The sequence below is a fragment of the Solea senegalensis genome, linkage group LG13 (genome assembly GCF_019176455.1).
Source record: "Solea senegalensis isolate Sse05_10M linkage group LG13, IFAPA_SoseM_1, whole genome shotgun sequence".
Lineage (NCBI taxonomy): Eukaryota > Metazoa > Chordata > Actinopteri > Pleuronectiformes > Soleidae > Solea > Solea senegalensis.
This window is the reverse complement of record NC_058033.1, coordinates 697,327-719,814: the sequence shown is the minus strand read 5'-3', so window position 1 is coordinate 719,814 and position 22,488 is coordinate 697,327. Positions and strand designations below refer to the sequence as shown.

At 41.8% G+C, this 22,488-nt stretch overlaps 1 protein-coding gene across 1 annotated transcript in view; it reads right to left on the bottom strand.

Moving 5' to 3' along the window:
- Window positions 1–8,104, bottom strand: part of LOC122779610 (disks large homolog 4) — a 60,857-nt gene extending 52,753 nt beyond the window's left edge. Inside the window, exon 1 of the mRNA XM_044042125.1 lies at window positions 8,020–8,104. Coding sequence (XP_043898060.1) covers window positions 8,020–8,049 — 30 coding nt within the window. The 5' untranslated portion in view covers window positions 8,050–8,104. The remainder of the gene's footprint in view (window positions 1–8,019) is intronic.
- Window positions 8,105–22,488: the final 14,384 nt, after the last annotated feature.

The window sequence follows — 22,488 nt, the reverse complement described above, 5'->3', positions numbered from 1 at the left end:
GGACAGATTGTGTTGTGTGCATTTGACAAAGAAGAGGAGCTCTCAACAGCCTCCTTGTTGGCTGACGCTCCTGATGGGGCATTATAGAGTTGATGACAAGCCAGAGGTTAGCATTGCATTGGCACCATACAGACAGACGGCAAATTAATGGACAAATGGACATAAATTGACTTGTTGGGTCATTGAACAACATGTCATTTGTCTAAAAGATATTCTGTCGTGAAGTGTTTATGTTGATGTTGATGAGAATGTTCAAAATCTTCAGCTTGAGGTTGAGTCCTGGTGGCATTAAAGGCCGGGGGTGCGTCAATATAATATTCACAATCAATATCAACCATACTGGTCAAAACCACCGGCAACAAAAGAGGTGAGAACAAAGAAAAGAACAGCGTATAATCTGAAACTATATGAAAGAGAGACATATGCCAAAAACATCTGGGGACCAAGCACTTCATTACCCTATTCAGCATACATGGAGGTGAAATGCTGTATCTAAAAGAGCATACTTTCAGAGATGTAAAGTGTTTATGACTAAAAACAGGTTCTGAGATGTTTCCTCCTGAGGGAGTGGGGGCAGTACCTGGAGCTTCCATTACACCTCTGATTATGTGAATGTAAAGCTTAACTGCATGGTGTTAGCACCAGTTCACTGTAGGAAATTTATGTAACATGATCAACTCGCCCCCACTTTTCCTGTTCACTGTCAAAAGGTGGGTTTCCATCAGCCGGTTTTACTCATAACAAAAACTAGAACGGAAACACAGACAATTTGACACAACTCATGTTATCAAATTTTTTTTTTTGTTTTTATCCTTCTTCTAATGGTGCATCAAACCTGAAATCAACTAACTCCCAATACGCACATACAGTACCTATATTTTCTTTCAATGTCAATTTGTGGTAAGTTTGAATGGAAAACAGGTTCATTTCCAATTTCAGAGGTATAAATATAAAAAAAAACCCTATAATATTGCCAGCAAATTGACACACACCGCCACCAGATCCACTCACTGTGGGGGGCAACCAATACGACCTACACTCTTCTGTCGGTGTGAGCCACACATGCACTCCCCCACTTATTGCGAGTGTGGTGAGGGATGACTGAACTTAACTGGACATGTCACTTTTATCCACATCTCTGGCTTTTTGCATCACTGAACCCCCAAATGTGCATTCGTCTTTGTAATGAGGGGGTCTGCGCACTGCAACCTCACTATAACCCTCTCTGTGCGGACTGTTCCTGCTGACACGGTCACATTCTTGACGCTGACATTCTCAGTCACCTCTCCTTCTTTTTTGATTTACGTATTACACTAATGCTCGAGCGACACTGATCACAGTTTCTATGACAACACTGACCATTTGTGACGGAAGATTTCTGCCATGTCTGCCCTGACAATAAGGATGGCTGAGTTTCAAGGATGCTACGTCATCCAGCCTCACTGAAGGACTGTTCCACTGTGTAGGATACCCACACACTTATTCTTCTGACCATATTAAAACGGAGCTACCACAGCAATAACCAGCTAGTACCTGGTTACTAGCTACAGGAGACGTTCAGCTCATTTTATTTAGATGTAATTTCGACTGGCCACTTGGACACTCTAAATTGACCATAGGTGTGAGTGTGAGAGTTGATGGTTTGTGGTATGTGGTGTATGTGATGGACTGGCGACCTGTCACCTTGTGTCAGCTGGGATTGGCACCAGCAACCCCCACAACCCTCATAACCCTCATGTGGAGGATAAAGTGGGAGAAGATGGATGGATGGATGACATAACTAGTTATCATAAACAGCAAAGTTGCATGTACAAACATATTTCATTCTGTAAACTCACTCACTGCATGCATCAATGTCCACTCACCTTTCCCATTTATCAATTGGTGAAAGTTTCATTTATGGGTTCCCTGAATGCTAGGAAGGAGTCAGGCCTTGTCTTAAGGACTTGTGACTCCATGAAGCACCTAATGAGTCCTCTCTCTAGATATCAGAATGAACGGGGTCTAATCAGGGTGCATTTATGAACGCTGCAGAGCGTCAATGACTTGTGATTGCGTAATTGTACCATGCAGTTTACCTGTGTGGGAGCATTTTGTGTTCATAATGAGTCCCCACTCATTTACTCAGGTTTCCCATTTAATTAGTCACATCTGTGACTCATAGTGTAGTGACTGAGCTTGGGTGAACTAGGTAAGCTGCCATCACCTGTGTTAACTCTGTTAGTTCGTGGAGGTGTTGAAAGGTACTTGATTAACATGTTGTTTAAAAAAAAAAAGACATCTTCGCCATGCTTGAATTTAGCATCTAAAACAAGTGGCATCGTTAAACTTCTACTTGTTATTTCATTAACCCAGGCACGAACCCGGAGACCAAGTCTCAGTTTTACAATTCACAGTGCAGAAGCCACTTGCACAAGAGCAGAATGCTCTGCAGTTTGTCTGATCATGTAGGTGTGGGCCTTTTTTTCCAGGGAGGCAGTTGAATGTGTGGGTGAGTGGTGCAATATGTGCCTAAGATGAAACAAATCTGCAGCTGACCAGCCAATGTATGACTATTTTGTCATGAGAATTCTGTCCTTTGGGCTGAAATGATGATGAATAATACATCTGTCTGTGTTAAATTACATGTCTGTTACCCCATTAAACTTTTTTTTTTTTTTACACATTGGATATCAGAGAACCTCCAGTCATGACATCAGACTTGTGCCGAGGTAAAGCTCTACTTCACTCGCTGTGTCTTGGGAGCAACCTGACAGGATCAGTGTCTCTGTGGCTGCACACAAAGGCAGACCTCATGGACTCCCATGCCCTTGAGTGGAGATCATATGAGCTCTCAACTGGATCACTAATCCTACCCCACAGCACAGTCAGTGTATGATACACACACACACACACACCAAACAGTAGAGTGGACGGACACTTGTTAAGGTGGATGAGCTTGAGCTGAATGCACACTGAGGAGACTCTTTGGTTCGTGAGCAGAGGATTTTGCTCAGCTCCATTTTGGAGACTCTTTGGATGAGAGCAAGATGCAGCAGCCATAGCAAGCGCCTCGTCGTCCTCTGCACACACACACACACACACACAAAACTATTCATATATATTTAACCATAAGAACAGCCGGCAACACAAAAAGTATTACAAATGTGAGAGTGAGAACTCATTCCAGGGAAGAGGATATTCATGTTGGAGCATGATGCCATATAAGAAGCCACACACATGGAACACATCTTGTCAAATGTATAATTTATTCGAAGGGGCACTAACTAGGGAAGCCTTGAAAGTGCTGAGGAGGAAGGCAGAAGGTAAGCTTAAGAGGAAAGAGAGGAGTAAGCAGAAGAGGGGAAAGGAGGTGAAAGGAGATAAAGGAAAGAAGGGACTGGAAGGAGAGGACGGGGTGAGGGATAGCAGAGGTGAAGGAAGAAAAATTGGAAATGTGAGAGCAGAGAAGTGGAACAAGGGTAACAAAGGGAGAGGAGTGATAATGGAGTAAGACAGTGAGATTTACTTGGAATGCACACCAGAGATACTGGTGTGCTTTATTGTAAACGGTTTTCTTCTATCAGACATAATGATCACATTAAAATAAGGTGCTTTTAGTGCAACTCCAAGTCCCATTTCTGTGTACATCATCTTTGTTCTCGCCTCTCAAACATCAAACCACCCTCTCTGACTCAGTGCCATGAAGGGAGGCAGAGGCAAAGGTATTGTCAGCCTCGCAACCAAATATAAATCCTGTGACGTTTCCTCAAGCTGATATGCCCTAATATTCCAATTCCAGTTGTTATGTAATGACACTTCTGTATGATACATTGCAGCATGTGTTAAAATGTCTTTATTCTCTGAGACAGGAAGTGCAGGAAGAGGCAGAAAATTACATAAGGTGTTAAAATATTATAGAGAGAATTAAAGATACAAACCCATTACTGGATTAGAAGTTAAATTCTTCACTGTTCCCGAATTTGATTTGTCTCTGAGATGAAATTACAAATAGTTTCAGGTGTCAGTGGAGCAGCTTCTACTCTACACCAGAGATAAGGACATAACATGACCTCATCGCTGTTTGTGGATTTTGAAAGTCATCTGATGTCATCGCGAAAAGCAGACATAACTCGATATCTCACATAACACCTGTCTGAGGTCATGTTTAGGGAAAGTGAGACAACCTGGTCGTGTAAAAGTAGCATCATGAGCTACTACTACTGATGAGGGCCAACAACAGCAGTGGCATTGTTGATTCGGTGTAGATTTACACCGGATCCCTTCCCTCATTTATCCGGCCTTTCACTTGGCACCAGTGGCTGGATAGATGAAGTATTTGGGGTTATGTGACCAGGGACACGTCGTCATATAAGCTAGAGGACCCAGTGGATCAAACCCCAGACCTTCTGGTGGTAAGATTGAGCTATACCAATAAAATGCTCTTTATTCACTAAATTACACCAGTTGTGCTCCAGTTGTAGTCATTTTACTTTTATTCACTGATCTTCAACATAACTACTAATACTATTACTAGTTGTTGGTCAAATGGTCATGGTAACAACAATAGATCTTATCGAGTTTTATAGATTGCAGTCTTTACTTGACAAGTGTTTACTGTCAAATAAAATAACCAAAAGAGAACCATTGCAACAGCTCTATAATGACTGGTCTGGTGAAAGCTAGGAGGGGAGAGCTCTCTGCTCTCAGTTGCATTGCATTATAGCTTCTGTGTCGTTCCATTTGCTATTTAATGGTTTCCTTCAGCCTCCGAGTGACAAAATTCTGTATGTGTTAACTGTGTCTGTGTCACTGGTTGATCAAAATGGACCATCCTGGTCATTTTAACATCCAGTGGATAACATTTAGGAGGATTTAGTGGTAGAAATGTAATATTTATCAATTCATTGTCTACCGCTTTGTCCTCCACGTGAGGGTCGTGGGGAGCTGGAGCCAATCCCAGCTGACGTAGGGTGTAAGGCGAGGTGCACCCTGGACAGGTTGCCAGTTCATTGCAGGGACAACACACAGAGATGAACAACCATCACTCACACCTGTGGTTAATTTAGAGTGTCCAATGAACCTCTGCATGTTTTTGGACTGTGGGAGAAATCCGGAGAAATCCGGAGAAAACCCAGGCGTACACGGGGAGACGAGGGAGGCTCGAAATTGAATAAGTGAATAATCACATTCAAAATCAAATATTTTAGTTAACTTAGCATGAGAATTAGCCTTATACAGTGCACCAGCTGCTCTGTTGTTGTTTTTCTCTGTTAAATCCTGTGATCTTTGCCATTTAGATAGGGATGATATGACCGAAAGTTGGCCTTTTATTAGCAAGCTGTCAATGCGTTGAACACCTTTTTAACATTCAGTGGAAAAGTGTTTCAAATTCTGGGACAGGACAGCAAGGTACCAAACCAACATTGCTACCCGGGCACAGATAAGTGCTGCCCATTGCTTCTGTGCCCAGTTTGCATGTACTTATTCCTACTTCGTACTTATGTGTATGTAAGGCTCATGCTGTATATCGTTTTGGCGAGAATTATATTTTAACATGCTTCATCTTCTGTTGCCATGTCTCTACTGCAGGATTCTGCCCACATAAACCTGATGCATAAACCAATGAGGGTGGAGGGAAACGGCGAGGAGTGGGAGAGTGGAGAGTGCTGACAACCACATCTTTTCTGGTACGTGAAGGCCACCATAGCCTGGGAGAGTCTGTAGTCTCACCGTTAGATGTCACTAATTCTCACACACTGGACCTTGAAGGAACACAGCTGAAATCAGACATAACTGTGTCTCTCTTTACTTTAACGATTAATGATTGATGTTTATTATCCACAGGGTTACCCACATTTGTCACTCACCAGCCCAGTGTTGCTTCACCAACACAACTAAACGGTATGAATAGACCTGCATGGGTGAGTAGGTTCTTCTTCTTTTATTTACATAACCTGTTCTACAGTATGTGGGTGTCAGGGAACAGTTCACCTTGGGAGCTGCTCACACAAAGCCGTGCACTCCGCCTGCTCTGAAGCTATCCTCCATTAAAGAATAATAACTCCCATTTTAAAGGAATTAAAAAAAAAAAAAAAAAGTTTTGGGCAATGACCCATCTTTCAGGTAAACTGTAAAGACTGGGGAATCTTTTTTTAAACTCACTCTTGTGTTGGATTCCAAGCAGCATTTAAATATATCCAGTTCTCTTTTTGGTTGATCAAAAGCCCCGCTTTGCCATTCGGTCGGTACATTCCTTTACACACTTTCACTAACTTTCTCTTTTATAAGCTGACCATCTGTCTAACAATCTCTTGGCAACACTGAGGTTTTCTCTGCCAGCTTTACACTAAGTCCTTTCTCACTTTGGTAGCGATGCAGGATTCTGGAGCTAGTTTTGTGAAATATCCACTGTTACCAACTGTGGTCTTTCACTTACAGTGGCCTTCTTTTTTTCAAGTTTAGTCAGTGACTCACACTTTAGACAAATAAGAAGCATAAGAGACACACACACATGTCCCACGCTCACAATTACCGTGACATTTACATTTTTTTTTCCCTTTCTCACAGAGAACTTTGTTGTATAAGGCAGCGAAAAGGCCTCGTAAGAAGAAAATGTTACATCAAGTGCATGCGTTCTTCTCCGTTCACAGTATAAACAAACTGTATTTAAAGCGGCACAGCTGTCTCTGCAGACACAAGTGGTAATTACAGGATGCTGGAGCAGTAAACTCTGTTGGGTTTGGAGTTCGAGCGGTAAGGGATACTGGGAGCAGTGTCATAGACACAAAACCTGAACTCAGACCACTTTCCTATCAATCGCTCAGGTGATAAAACACAGGTCAGCATCACTTCTTCCTATAGGTGACTGCAGTCCATAGTGACATAGTGCAGTAAACCAGCACACGCTTCTCATCATCAGTGTACCAACACAATGCTCTTGAAGCTGTTCATTTGTGGTAAAACAATTGCATAATGCTCCTTTAATATAAACCTCCCCAGAGTAAAACAGGGTCTCCCTGCTCATCTGACTACACCTACTTATCTGTGTTTGACAGACCAATAATCTGTGTTGCCAAGGAAACTGAGGTTGATAAGCAAGTGTGTGTAATGTGCCATAGTTAAGCGCAAAAATGTTTACGTAATACATTCCACGCACACGCGACATTTTCAAATGACCGCAACTTTTGCAACTCTCACAATCGCTGCGAGTGTTCACGTGTGAGTTTCTTTCTTACAGTTTTGTCATCACTTCATGCACACGTCTATATTCAGTTGCAGCTGCTACAGCACGCTGTTCACCTGTGTGTGTGTGTGTGTGTGTGTGAATAAGTGTGTCCACCAGGACTTTTGAAGGTCTGGAACAGATTGTAGCCGCCTGAGCAAACACACGATTTTGACCTCGGAGTGAGCGCGGGGTAAGACGATATAAAAGCGGGTGTCATTTCTTGTTGTATTAGCCAATTGCCTCCATGTAGCAGCCAGCTGACTGTTGATGCTGAGCACATGTGTATGATATATCACATCCCTGTGTGTGTGAGAGAGAGGCAGACGTGTGCACGCGCACAGTGGGTCGCTCTAAAGTAAAGCAGCGATTAGCATGCAGGCTGCCTTCCCATGCTCTCTTCTTGACATATTCTGCAGCTCCGGCGTGACACAAAGCCCTGCACTGGCAGTCCAAGCGTCAGCTCTCTCCCGCTTTACACCATATCCACGCAGGTCAGCCAGCCCCTGTTTATACACTCACAAGGCATGACAGTAGAGTAGGAGATGCAGAGAGAGTGGGAGAGAGGGGGAGATATCAAAGAGTGTTCTGTCTACATACACCACTCAGGTGGCTCAGCTTACCCTGACATGTTTCTGAGATATACAAATCCACAGCATATCATAGCAGCATGTGTGTGTCTTCAAGAAGAAGTGACATCGAGATGGTGTACTTTTTAAATGACACATGCCTCGTTATGCCACCTTTCACTCTTACACTCACACACACACACACACACATCGAAAGCCAGAGTAATGAACATCAGACAGGCTTACCTTTGTAGTCACAATGCAGAGGCAGTCCATGGTACTTAAAACAAAATGCTGGGGTGTATCTCAACCCCCCCAACCCCCCACAACAGAGGGCTGAGACCCCACACCCCACTCCCCAGCCTGCCCCACTCCTGCACTCTCACTCTCGTCCTGCCTTTCCCCCCTTTTCTCTCCTTCCGTGAATCTCTTCTTTGACTAACTGAACCAGCGAGGGAAAGAGAGGATGGAGGGAGGGGGAAACATGAAAAGGGAGGGGGAGGGCCACAGGGAAACAGAGAGAGTGAGCAAAGAAAAGAGAGAGGAGTGGAGAGGGTGGTCTTGAGATAGCAAAAGAGCAGAGAAAAGAGAAGGTGAGAGTATATCGGGGGGGTTTCCGTAGGCACAGGTGAAACAGTGGATAAGACAGAGAAATGATGGGGTGAATATGAAAAGAGATGGAGGATGAAGATGGACAACAGAGGTAGCAGGAATAAAAAAAAGAAAAGAGGGGGGTTCACAGTGTAGAATGAAAATGAAAAAAGACAAAGAGAATAAGACAGCAAAACGGCAGAGGATGAGAGGAAGTACTGAGGGAGGGGACAGTGAAGGAGAGAGCAGGAGAGGGAGAGTGGTTTAGTGTGTGCATGTGTGTGTGTGTGTGTGTGTGTGTGTGTGTGTGTGTGTGTGAAGACAGAAGGAATTAGACCGAAAGAAAATGTGTTAAGGAGGAGAGTGTGAATTACATATGCATCACGAAAAAAGCACAGCGATGACGACTTTAACAACACCCCCAATGAAATTAGAAAACACAGGGATAGAAATGTGATTTTACATAAACCACACAAAGTAATGAGATTGATAATTTTTCCGCTTGTTGTAGCTCTCTGCAGCTGTTGCCTTAGCAATGGTGCAGTTGTTGCCATGGCAATAGAGAGGCTTGTTGTTGTCATACAGCCGCTGTTGTAGTGCTGAGGGCCAAGTGAGGAATTCTGCATTGGATTTACACACATGGGCATGAGAGTCTGTATTTGTCGTTGCGTGTAGGCGTGTAGGCGTGTTTGTGCATGTGTGCGCTTGTCCATTTATTTTAAATTGAGTAACCATGAAGGACAGCCAGGTCTCATTATCAAGTGCATTATACTGAATATTAGCAAATATTAGTTTAATAACCACGTGACTTAAGAAACTCCCAAAACATTGACAGTAAAAATCATTTCTAGTATTATTTCGCAAAGTTAACACACTTGAATAAAAAATCTAGCTCTGTACACTCTGCCTTTAAGACTGTGGACTGTACCACTCAGGCTTGTGTAAGGGGGAATGTGTCCCTCACTGTCTTTGCATCATCTGTTCTATAATTGTACAAATCCACCCCTCACCCCGCCTCATCGCCACTTCACGGTTCCCCACAATGCCGGAGCAATGGTGCAGCAATAAAGCAATTCTGCATGATGAACACACATTTATTCCCCCCGTGGTGAAGAGTAGAGGCTTTCATCAAGATGTACAGTGCAGCACAACAACCACAGACACTTAGACCCACAGATGGCCACTGTTGTAAATGCACTCACAGTCGTGCTTTCACAAATGTCGAGCTCTGTAATTAAAGGCAGGGACTGGTCATCCTGTTCCACTTCTGCTGTACTCCATACTTAGTCTGCATGTGACTAGATTTCTCTTTTTTTATACGTCTTTCTGATAATTAACTACAAACTTGTTAGACGCTAGACAGCAGCTTAATGTGACTGTATAGTTTAATGAGATATCCAGCAGAGGCTGGAGGAGAAGTAAGTACAGCAATATTTCACCATCATCGTATAACATTTAATAACTCCCATTACCCTTTGATTCCTTCTAACAACTCTATTTATTATACAGTTAAAGACTGAAGGGTTCTCCCCCCCAAAAAAGACTGATCATTTTGTCTGTCTTCAATTATAAGAGAGAGACAATAATGTCCACTAATAAGAACAGGTGATGTTTATCTGGACGGAAGTCAGTCGTTAGAGTGGGAATATCTTGTACTTTCAAACACTTCACACGGTGTATTTTTAGCTTTGCCTCCATGAAAATTGCACTTTTGTCTGAAGCATGAAATGAGCATCTGAGAACAGTTTGAAAATGATGACTTGCGATCTAATTGTCTGTAGGTCACACCTGAAAGGTTTTATCAAGGCTGTATCAGGCAATACAGAGTGTTGCCTCTCAGTTGGTTACTTTTTCTGAACACCAGCTAAAACAAAAGAGGGAAAATGTACAATTATTTACCAATTTGTTCATGGATATGTGCACATTAAAGATGTCTTCATATGAAACAGCTATTTTTTTAAAAATCTTCCTTCCAATGGAAGTGACGCTGAAACGCATGCCATGTTCTCAGTCAGTATAATAATGCGGTTCATTTCTGATGAATATGATGCCCCGGTATTGTCATTCATTCATTCATTCAGAGACAAACCGCCATTCACTCTCACATTCACACCTATGGTCAGTTTCGAGCGCACCATGCACACATAAGGAGGACATGCACTGTGGACACAGACAGGCCTGAACAGGAATCCTCCAGTAGTCGATTAAAGGGAATTAAATAACGTGGATTCTTTCCAAACGTTCTCCTTTTTAGTAAAACATTCCCTCATTGTGTCGTCCTTGACAGTATTTTGTCACAGAACAGTTGAAGGACTGTAAACTCCTAACTTTGTCTTCATCACTTGTGTCTGGAGTGTATTATGGCCTATTGAGAGAAATGGAATATAATACTGATTAGCAAGTTTTTTAAGCATATAATTATTTGAAAATTAAAACGCTTGTCGTATGTACTTTAGGCAAGGGTCATTCTGGGAGAGTGGAGGAGTGAAGAGAGTTATATTCTGTATTCTGATCATCAGATTCTTACACGCTGGACCCTTAAAGGATGGTGTGGTCTGCAAAAGCTTTGTTAATATTTTGTACCTGTCATTTCAATGTATTGTCAGTCGATTTATTATCGATATTAATATTTTTACTAACCACTTGAACATCAATCCAACCTCTTGTTAATGCAGATAAATAATCAGCCAGTCACATGGCAGCAGACATGGTCAAACCGATTCAAGTTCAAACTGAGCGTCAGACTGAGCAAGAAAACTGATTTCAGGGATTTTGAAAGCGGCATACTTGTTTGTGCAAGACAGTCTGATCTGGTCTGGTCTGATCTGGTCTGGTCTGGTCTGGTCTGGGTATTTCAGAATCTACTGGGATTTTCACATACTACCTCTATCTCTAGGGTTGTCAGAGAATAGTCCAAAAAAGAGGAAATATCCAGTGAGCTGCGGTTCTGAGGGCAATAATACCTTATTGATGCAGAGGTCAGAGGTGAATTGGATTGTTTGAGATAATAGAAAGGCATCAGTTTTCAAATAACCACTTGTCACAACCAGGGCATGCAGAAGACCATCTCTGGAGACACAACACGCTGCAGCAGCAGGAGAACACACCAGGTGCCACACCGTATGTTATTATTTGTACCTAATAAAATGACCAGTGAGTGTATCTCCACAACTAAACACACAAACTGATATATCTTTTACATTCAGAGGCAAAACAAAGCACAAATATGTGTATGCACCATAAAACCTTTCAGAAATCAATTACACATGGTTTATGAATTAATGAGTGTGTGTGTGTGACGTCCAGTTCCTACATCTGTTTACATTCAGAGAGCAAGAATGAAGGCTTCTGTGCATATGAATGAGAGTTGAATGTATATGCATGCATTTCCTTTCAGATTGTGATCCTAATATGGCTGCCCTGTATACAAGATGATATCATTTTCTCTCAAGTCAACCAGCAGCTCTGCACATTTCCCGTCTCCTTTGCCAGAAAGTTGATGTTTTGTTGCACATAATGAACAAAGTAGAACAACAGTATATATATATATATATATATATATATATATATCATCAAGCGCAGAAACCCTTCATGTCCCCTACGACACCCAGACATACTCAACACGCACATGCACTTACACAAATACATGTACAGTATATCATTGCAGAAGAAAGAAAGTATGTCCCTGTGGACCCGCTTGAATACTGAGGCATCTCCAGTGAAGTACATTCACAGAACTCCTTCTATAGCAATCCTGTCTGAGTCTTGAAAAGCACTCACCCACAAATATGTTGTCTCCATCCTCATGTGCTGCTTTGCTTAAAGACTATAGTCTTTTGGCTCTCTGCTTTGCCTCTGACTAAAAAGTAGGCCAAGGACAGGAGCTGGTCATCTAAACAGGCTAAACCCAAGCAGAACATCCTCATCATGGGGCTGCTGCTTAAATGTGGCCAGATTTAGCTTAAACAAGCTTAAACTTTATGTTTCTATCATGATAATCAAGGCACTTTTAAGAGGAGAATCAACACCAACTTTTTTAATTGAGTTCCTATTTATTTTTTGTTTAGTATATTTATTGATTTATTTTGTTATTAGTATCTATTTTCATTAATTGATTAATTGATTAATAATCATTTATTTGATCTGATTTTTAGATCACTACATCTGAGGAGATACCTGTGAGTTTCCTCAGCTTGTCTGTTGTACCTCTCGAGGTGTGTGAATGTGTCTGAGTGGGTAACGGTGTGATTGTATGGCGCGTTTGGTGTTGTGTTTTTTTTTTCCGTAAAGCACTCTGTGTCGCGTTTTGTACGTACTAAAAGTGCCACATGAATAAAGATCGATTGATTGTAATACCACTTCATACTCACTGTAATTCAAATGATCAAAGGATGTAATCGGGAATAACTCATATATGTTTTCAGTGAGGGGGATACAGGCAGTAACTGCATAAAGAATTGCCCTCAGTATTATGTTTCAATATAAATATTACTGAGCCTTCTGGCTTCTGTCTAGCAAAAACAATTTCTCTCTTAGCTGCCATAAAACCCGAGAGACCATTTCTAGGTTGTCAAGTACACAAGACGCCCACAGGTGTCTGCACACTCGCTCGTGGAAATGTCACTTTCCCGGTGTTGTGTAAGGGCAATGTTGGGAAGGAGAATTTGGAGGCTGCTAGCTCGGTTCCTGTGTGCTCTGCCACTATGTCACTGTGGCGTCCCAGTCAAGTAAACTATAATTTGTGCAGTTGATGAGTGCGACGCACTGTAAAAGAGAATGCGTTGACTCAACTAAACTCAGTCACATCGTCTAGATGCCTAACGTTGGCTACATTCACCAGCTGTCATATGATAAGTAATAGCAATTTACATTGGGTTTAGAGTCAGTAGTAGAGTCATGGAAGCTAATGGAAGCAGAACAATGTTATACAGAGAAGTGTGTCGTAGTCTATATAATAATAATAATAAATAATAAAATCTGCAATGTTGCGGTAGCGCCTTGTTCTTCCTCCTCTTGTCACACGTCACCCATTCATAAGCTGCTGGCACAGCTTGCTGGGAGCAACTTGGGGTCACATATCTTGGGGATTGAACCGTCGACCTTTCAGTTGGAAGATGACCCCCCCCCCGTACCCACGACCCATGGCCACCCCAAAACAAAACAATAACACATTTCTTCGCCATTTGCAGCCTGCTCAGTAAACAGACCTCAGTACTGTATAATTAGCCAGCTCACTTCCACTTGTCAGTGCATGCTGCCTGCTTCGCTGACAGCTGGGTGAGATGGCATTTGGCACAGTGATGAAGCAAACCCAGAGACGCTGTGAAGAAGATACTTCCCTCACTGACACTGGCCTTGCTTTCTGGGGCTTGCGGCAATCTTTCCTGGCCACTTATTCCCACCAACCCACAGCCTACTATTTAATAAGCAGCAAGGGAATTCCGGTGCTGTTAATGCATTCACTTGTCCACTACAGCATGTAATGATGTAGCTGGCACTCATTGTCCTGGTAGATCCGCCTGAGAAACAGAGGTGGTGGTCGGAGTCTAAAGCTTGTATTGTTAATGCATGATAATTGAGAACATATACACTAGATTTGGCAAAGGAAATGTGGCTGGAATGAAATGACCTTGTGAGGACAACTGATGTATTTGTGTTGAGGTGGACAGTCTGAAAGCTTTAATGAAATCCATAAAAGTGAAATGATGTGATATGATAAAAACTGCTTTGGAGTTGCTCCTCTGTGGCATATTTGCTAACTTTTGAAAACTAAATACTTTTGACACGGTACAGTCTTTTTTTCTTTTTTTTTTATGATGATCTAACCTTTTTTCATTGAAATTAAAAATCTGTTTTACAAGTGAGGCTAGGCAGTGACAAGGTCATTTGTGCAATGTGACATGCAGCTAATAACTTCAGAAAACAGTAATGGGCCCTTTGTACAGCAGCCATTTTGGCAGGTCACAGCACAGAAGAAATAGCTGGTGTAAGTAATCCACTGGTAGACTTTGTCTTGATTTACATGAAGTGGACCGAGCCAGTGTTAATGTGATCAGTAACACCTGTACTGTTCCTGCTAAAACATGTCAAAATGCCTGCGCTGCAAATGGCCCACTACAAATAATACAGCTGAAGGACATCAAATACGGCAGCAATACAATTAGAAATGAATTAAAGCAACTGCAGCTGCAAGGAACTACTTCATGTATTCTTGATTTAAAATGTAGGGGCCACCACAGGGGCCTTTTACTCTGAGAGTTTTTGGGGGGAAAAAAGGAGAGAACAAAGAAGAATTGAAGTACTTCATTAATTTAATTTCCATTTCATAATGAAAATGTGATGTCTGAAGTCATTCTTTGTCTGTAATTAGATCAATGTTGATACTCAGTGATGTAATAATTGAAGTAGTTGCCCAACATGCTGTGGTGGAGAAGACACCCTCTTGCATTATTAGTTGGATTAGAACGCCATCTCCTGGGTAGTTTTTGTACCACAGGTTATCTACCGGATGTTGACACAGTATAATTACATGCAGCTGATTAATGGTCAGTTTAACCTTAAAAACCTGTTTCTCATATTGTCAACACCACATGTTTGGACAGGCGTCGCATGGAATGTGATCGTGGCGTCACATCCTGGTGAATTGGAATATCAATGAGGAAGCTTCCACGCAGCAGACACGGAGAAATGTCACAGCAGGAAAAGCACCAGCATGAATAATAAAATAAACGATGGCTGCTTTGACTTGAGTTTACAGCCTCTGCTACTGTACGTAATCCTCACTGTTGCACTGTCAGGACAGACACGGATACACGGAGTGCATACATATTCACAACACCTGTGATTTTCCAGATGTCTGAGCACTGCCACTAAAAACAAATACAACCACCTCATTTGGCATTGCCTTTTCAGGGATGGTGGGGATGTTTTATGGGGGGGTGTATACAGTTTCCTGCTGATGACAGATGGAAGCTACCAGGGCTGCAGTCTGAAAGTCATTAAAAATTGAAAGCGATTGTAAGAATATCAGAAACATGACACATACGACAGAGAAAAGGATTGGATTTTTTTCGTTTTAATTGTAGTGTGTCTGTCTGCTTGTTACTCAACATGCTGTAATGTCACACATGCCAGTGTAGCTCAGGCTGTAGGAGGTGCCACTTTAAGTCATCTGAATCTTAAAAGAGAATAGGGCTTAAAGTATTAATGGGGAGGCAAGTGAGTTATAACACACTTGAGTCCCTTAATGCTGAGCAGGATTATTATACCATCAGGACCTTAGCATGACTGATATTGAGGCTAGCTAGATGGTGTTACCAATGTTAGCCACGAGGGGTCACTATTGTGCTCAGTGAATGAGGCCAGAAATAAATGCAACATTCAAATGTCCATTTAAAACATTGAGTGTGTACGGACTAAAAAAATAGTCTTCCTCTCGGTTTAAAAGCAAAAAAAAAAAACAACAATGAGAAGTTTAAGTCAGAGCTTTGGTTTGCTCCACCGTGCCTCGTGCTTTCTACCACCTGCCACCACAGCTTTGACTTTCAGACGGTCACCTGAACGGTCATTCAAAGTCTTGGCCACGCATCAGACAGAGCAGTTGAAGGATGAGCGTTTGTGTGTCTATAGGGAGGACAAAATTTGCTCCGAAATGTTTGATTTACTCACTTGAAAGACAGCCATCTTGAGCTTATGAGCCTCCCATGGCCAATGGAGGAGCCTGTACTGCAGCCCTGCCCAGCCAGGGTATGTGTCACTATCAGGGTGTAACCATGATGACTCACATCGTGTCTTCTATGGAAAGTTCTATGCATCCCGCTCTGATTTTTGAACAGGAAATCATCTTAACAAGAACAGGCGGTTAACATAAATATTAACATTGCACGTAACTGCTCATGGCTCAGTACCACTCCTTTTTTTGTGTCGGATACCGATACACAACCTCGGGTTTCTGCTGATAACAATATCAGTTGGCTACAGTCATTTTAATCTGCCAAGCTTTTGATAACACATTTGTGCTGATGCATCACCACCTTGCCATAACAAGCCACTTCAAAAACATAATGTCACAACTGTGTAACAGATATTCTGCTCCCACAAAGAAGAACTTAACAGCTTACAACGTGACTCAAAATGCTGTTGCTGCTTTGTATTTACTTTATACAGTCTGTGTTTAGTCAAGTATTAATGTGATATTTAGATTTCACACTCCACCTTTTCCACTATCCAATCCAGTTTTGACTAGTATCGGACCAAAATTGACATTGAGTATATTGGCTCATCCCTACATACAATTTACATGAAGGAATAAAGCTCCTAACATGATGAAATATTGTTTTAACTGATTAAAAATTAGGGAAATGTGCTCCGTCTCCAGGCAATTTAAAACACTTAAACAACAAACTGTGTTTGACTATTGATAAACTCCTAATTATAATCAGGGGAGAGAATTTATTTTCAGTATAATACATTCATAGTCCTCACAATGCAATTGGTATTCTAACGTGATATTTTGGTGCTTGTGGCAAACAGAAGCTATGGGTGAAATGTGAATCACAAGGCAGAGAGTCCTGAGGAAAAATCTGTGGAGACCAGTGGCATGGTATTTTCTGTCTCAGCTACAAGGCTGACAAAGACACAAGCCCTTGTGAGCTGAAAGACAAGTGAAGAAGCCCATTAATCATTTATATCTCTTGGACCACGTTCCCAAAAAGACAGCATCGTGATAACTCATTTATGGTTCCTCCGCTGTCTTTCTAAAAGGGACAAGTACAAGCATGTGTTTTTTCCGTTGAACTGTCACGGTCAACATTTTACCAGCTTGAGATATTTTGCTGGTTCAATCCTAAAATGTCTGTGTATTTTCAATATTTATAGTTGTTCCACTTGCAGTGGATACATTTGTCGTCTTTCTTCAGCGTGCCTTGCTTAAGGTTTTTTATTAAACCAGGAAAGAGTTCAACCGGCTGAACAAGTTACTAATTTTACATATCCTTGTTTCCTTTTTCTTTTTTACCTCAAACGGTGTGTGACTCAGGAAACAGTTGGTGCCATTCCGTGAAGAACAGGATCTCACCTCATGTACGCAACACGACCCGAATAAAATACGTTACGGCTTCTCCAGTGTGTAACAACACCTAGGTAAAAAAAGAAAGGAGTCCCAACACAAAGGAGTGTGAAGAGTCTCGTTTTCTGTCACGTGTGAGCATGTTTGTGAGCGTCAGTGAAACATGTAACACTAATGTTGTCACTGTGATACTGCGTAGCCACAAAAAAGTTATTTCGGTGCCCAGTAATTGACAAAGAACAACTAAAAAAGAGAGGAAGAGAAGAACAGCTCACAAAGCACAACATTGTTGTCTGTACTTGTCAGCTGTTCATTTGCAGTTTTGAAGACGAGCGAAGAGTATTGCAAACTAACAATGAGCACTTTGGGCAGCTTGTTAGCACTTTTAAGGTTTAACGGGCATTCATTTTATCTCTGAAATATGTGAAATGTTACAAGGAAGAAGACAAAGTTGTTCTCATTGCTGTTGTTCACTAATGGCATGAAAATATGCGAAGTATGAGGGAGTAGAAAGATGGCACTGTTGGTGGCTGTTGGCTGCCTCCCAGATCACCACAACATGTGTTTTTTTTTTGTTTTTTTTTTCCCTTCCTTGAGATATGCTCTGGTACACGCTGTACAAGATTAATCAGGGTGTGAAAAAGGCAAATGTGTGCGTGTGTGTGTGTGAGAGAGACAATTAAAAGTAAACGGTATAATAACAAACATCAACAAGTGAAATATTTTGAGTCATCATACCATTTAAATGACATACTCCAGCTGGGTACTGAGGGTGTGTGTGTGTGTGTGTGTGTGCGCGCTTTAGATTCACTAGATTCACGGATGGGTAGTGGCTTCATATGGATTTACGCTGTATAAATGTATACACGTTTATTCTGAATTATCTTCAAGATAGAGGAGACTCATGGACTGTGGTGTTGTTGTGGAAAGCGCGCGGTGGAGAGTGTAGTGACCTCGCTGACCGACTTAATAAGCGCGGAGGCCTATTTAAGTAAAGAATGCATGAGAACCATGCTGTGCTGCACACATATAAGGCAAAGTGAAGTCTTGTAAATGAGGGTTTTGTATACAGCACATACTGCGTAAAGTCATGGGATGACCAAATATAGAGCTGTCTGGGCACATGCACTCATCAGCCACTTACACCAGCTATTACAGTGGCAGGAGTGGCAACCAATGTTGTCTTCTGCTCATCTGCCGTCTTTGTTTATTGTAGTTACTGTTCCCTTTTTTTCCCCAACCTGGTCGTTCTCCTTTGACCTCTGGGATCATTGAGTGAATTTTCCCAAATAACTGCCACACACTAGATATTTTCTCTTTTGAAGGCCATTCTCTGTAAACCCTAGAACTGCTTGTACAAATCAATGCAGATCAGAAGTTTCTGAAATACTCGGACCAGCCCGTCTGGCACCAAAAATGATGCCATATCCAAAGTAAGTTAAATCACCTTTCTTAATCATTACGATGCTCAGAGTCCTCTTGACCATGTTAAGATATTTGCATTAACAAAGCAGCTGACACATCTGTACCTTGAGTATATATACAGTCCACATGACGTGATATGTTTAGCAGCTTGATGTGTTATATATGGGTTAAATTGAACATGATCATGTGTAATATCCAAATCACTGGAGCTGCAGTTTTATCGATATCGGTACAATTGGTCACAGCATACTTTTATTTAGAAGGGAAGATGCTTCTATGATCCACCAGAAATGGTGTCATAACTATATCATTTCAGCATTCATGCGTTCCGATATGTTGGAGCACAACACTTAGAGCTTGCTAACGCTGTACATCACCTTGAGGACAATTATGAAAAAGAATAAATAGAGCCAATCCTGAGAGAAGCTTAATGCTCCTTCACGCACATTAACAGGTTTCTAAAGTGTGGGCTTAAAACAAAGTGTGCTCAGAAAGGTGCAGTTCTGAACAGAAATAACATTTTAATTGCACTGCAAATTGAAAGAAAACTAATTCCAATTACCCCAAACCACCTCAAACATTGTTAGTAGCTATCCAAACTATAATGAGTTGTCTGGACTGTCTGTAAAATGAATAACCTGTTGGCCGTTGACTTCATGGGATCTATTAAAACAGACAAGGACAAGACCTGAGTAGGCTTATACACAGAGGCTGAAATGATTTATTTGGAAATGGGGAAAGGAACCAATGTTATCACTGACATTATCATTGAAATGAATGTAAGTCAGTCACCTCCTCCTGACCATCAGATGAGGTGAGATAGATAGATAGAACAGATAGAATAGATAGATAGATAGAGCTGTAATATTGCCCTCTGTTTGTTATAGTCAAAGCTGGTTGGGACAAGACTCGACCTGCCAATGAGAAATTAAGCTACAGCATGATGTTCTTGCGTTACAACATGGGGCATTCAGTTGTGGCAACAATTCAGTTTCTGTATAAAATACCAGTTTAATGATGACTGTTTTTTAAAAAAAAATAAATAAAAATTTCAATTGACTGTAACTGTGTGTAATAAAGGTCAAATTAATTAAAATTTAATTAAAAATATTTTGTCCTACTGAAATACCAGTGAGTAATTTAAAAAAGAATTTGTCAGTCATATGACTATAGTGGTCAAATGTGACAATCGGCATGCATTTTTTTAATATAGCAACATGTTTAGTGCTCTATCATTTGGTGTCACTTCATGCTGAATGAAACATTTAGAGATTTTCACATTTTCAAATAGAAAAAAAGGTTAAGGACTGCAGTGCTGACTGTTGTCTGTTTCCAGCCAATGTTCAGGTCTGATCCCTTTTTTTCTGAGCCTTTTCAGGTCTGATTTTGTAAAGTAAATCAGTTTGCAAAAATTGATGGATTTTCTGAAATGCTTTGTTGCATCCACAAACATGTATTCAGTTTGTTGATATAAAGAAGCAAAATTAAAAAAAAAGGTGTGTGTGTGTGTGTGTGTGTGTGTCTGTCTGTCTGTCTGAGAGAGAGAGGGAGGGAGGGAGAGACTAATCATTATTTTCATCACAGATTATTTTCTGAATTAATCGGTGAGTTGTTTGGTCCATTTAATGTTCAAAATGTTGTTCAGTGTTTCCCAAAACTCCAAATGATAACGTTCTCAAATGTCTCAGTTTGTCCAAAAACCAAAATGATTCAGCTTTAATGATTTCTTTGTTATATGGAGCAAATAGACCTGCCAATATTAACATATAAGAAGCTGAGACCCAGGATAGCTTGTTTTTTAAAAAAACACACACTTAAACATTAATTGATTATCAAAACAGGTGGCGATTTATTTAGTAATGGATTAATAATCATTGCAGTACTAGTACACACACTCACACACTCACACACCCTCTGTGCTTTTCTCTAGTACACCACCAGAAATATATATATAGTCACATTTATGAAAAAACATCGACAGAACACACGTGTTTTGTGTGTATATATATATGATCCATATATATATATATATAAATATATGTGTGTGTGTGTGTGTGTGTAAGGCCTATCCAGTTCAACATTACCATCAGCCCTCACCACTAAAATAACATGTTAGTCCTGCAAGTGCGATTATTTATCAATTTAAGTCTCTAAAACACAAAAAATAGAGTGTTCCGGGAAGACATGATCCTAAAATGACACAATGGTGAGTTTAAATAAATACTAAAAGCGCTTTTCATACACGCAGAGCGACGCATGCAGGCCGCAAGCGCTGTTCCTACGGTGTTCCTGGTTAATGTAGGTCAAATCAGTGACGGAAGGGTGTCCTCCGTTGAACCCGCCGTGTTTAATCCACAGCTTCAGCCCTGCAGATGGCGCGCACAGGCAGCCGAGCGGCTCCATGGCTGCTCACCACACCACGGTGCTCGCACAACAATATCCGTTCGGAGCCGGGGAGGGAGAGAGAGAGAGAGAGATGGCGGTTGTGTGAAGCTTACACCGCTGCGGGGCTGTGGAAGCAAAGTTCAAGAGTGCACAGCTCCTTAAGTGTAGTTTCTCCACGCCGTTTACGCGCGCGTTTTTACGCAGCTCGTGGGGGAAGCAGGAGGGTTTTTCTGGTCGTGCGTAACCTCAGTTGACCTCTGTGTTTTCAAGACGCAAACCGCAGCTCGCGCTCAACAGCCTCTCTTCTGCACAAGAGTCACACATGAATATTTTATTGAAAGTGTCTGTTCGAGACACTAACCCTCCGCGTGGTTCATTATTCTCATCTGAAGTACAGACACGCGTGTACGCACTCACGCACACACCTGTCACTGTCTAGACAGGGAGGGGGCATCAAGGCGGTGGGTGCTGGGGGAGAGGAAGGGGAGATGAGGGGGTGTGTGTGTGTGTGTGTGTGGTGGTGGGGTGTCATCTCACATGACCCATTCCTGCTTTATTCTGTGCCAGCCACAATGTATGTGTATAATGAGTAAAAAAATCAACAACAACAAGAGGAAAAAAAGCGATCGCTCTACCTAATCTGATTGGCCGCCTGAACCCACACCGAGTCTTTCCCCCCGCTCGCAAACTCGAGGTCAGCTCGGGACGTTAAAAAATAAATAAATGAGAAAATAGAAATGCGTAGAAAGTAGAAGACACGGCAGACAATCTAGCTTGTTGGTGGCGGCGGTGATTGACAGCGGCGCCATCCAATGGGAAGCCGCGGCGCAGCTGCTTTACTGTACTGGCAGAGGCGGCGTCCAATGTAAAGTTCAGACGCGTGATGGACACATAACTGACAATCCCCCCCCCTTCCCCCTCCCCCTCCCTCTCCCGTCCCTTCTGATCCAGACTGGGCATTAGATTTGAGAGTTCATTCACATTTGTGAACGCTAATGTGTTGAACTGCTGCCTGCACGCTGGCAGTTATACATAATCAAACCCCACCCCCAAAAGGTGCGATTCACGGGTGAAGTGTGGGTGCGTCTTTATGTGTCAAAGTGCTGCTGCTGCTGCTGCTCGGCAAGGAGCACATTTAAACACCACTAGTAGGAGGAAGACTACTACTACTACAACTACTATTACTATTACTATAACTCCCACTACTTCCATAGAGCCATAGAGCCATAGAGCAGTGCTGCTGCTGC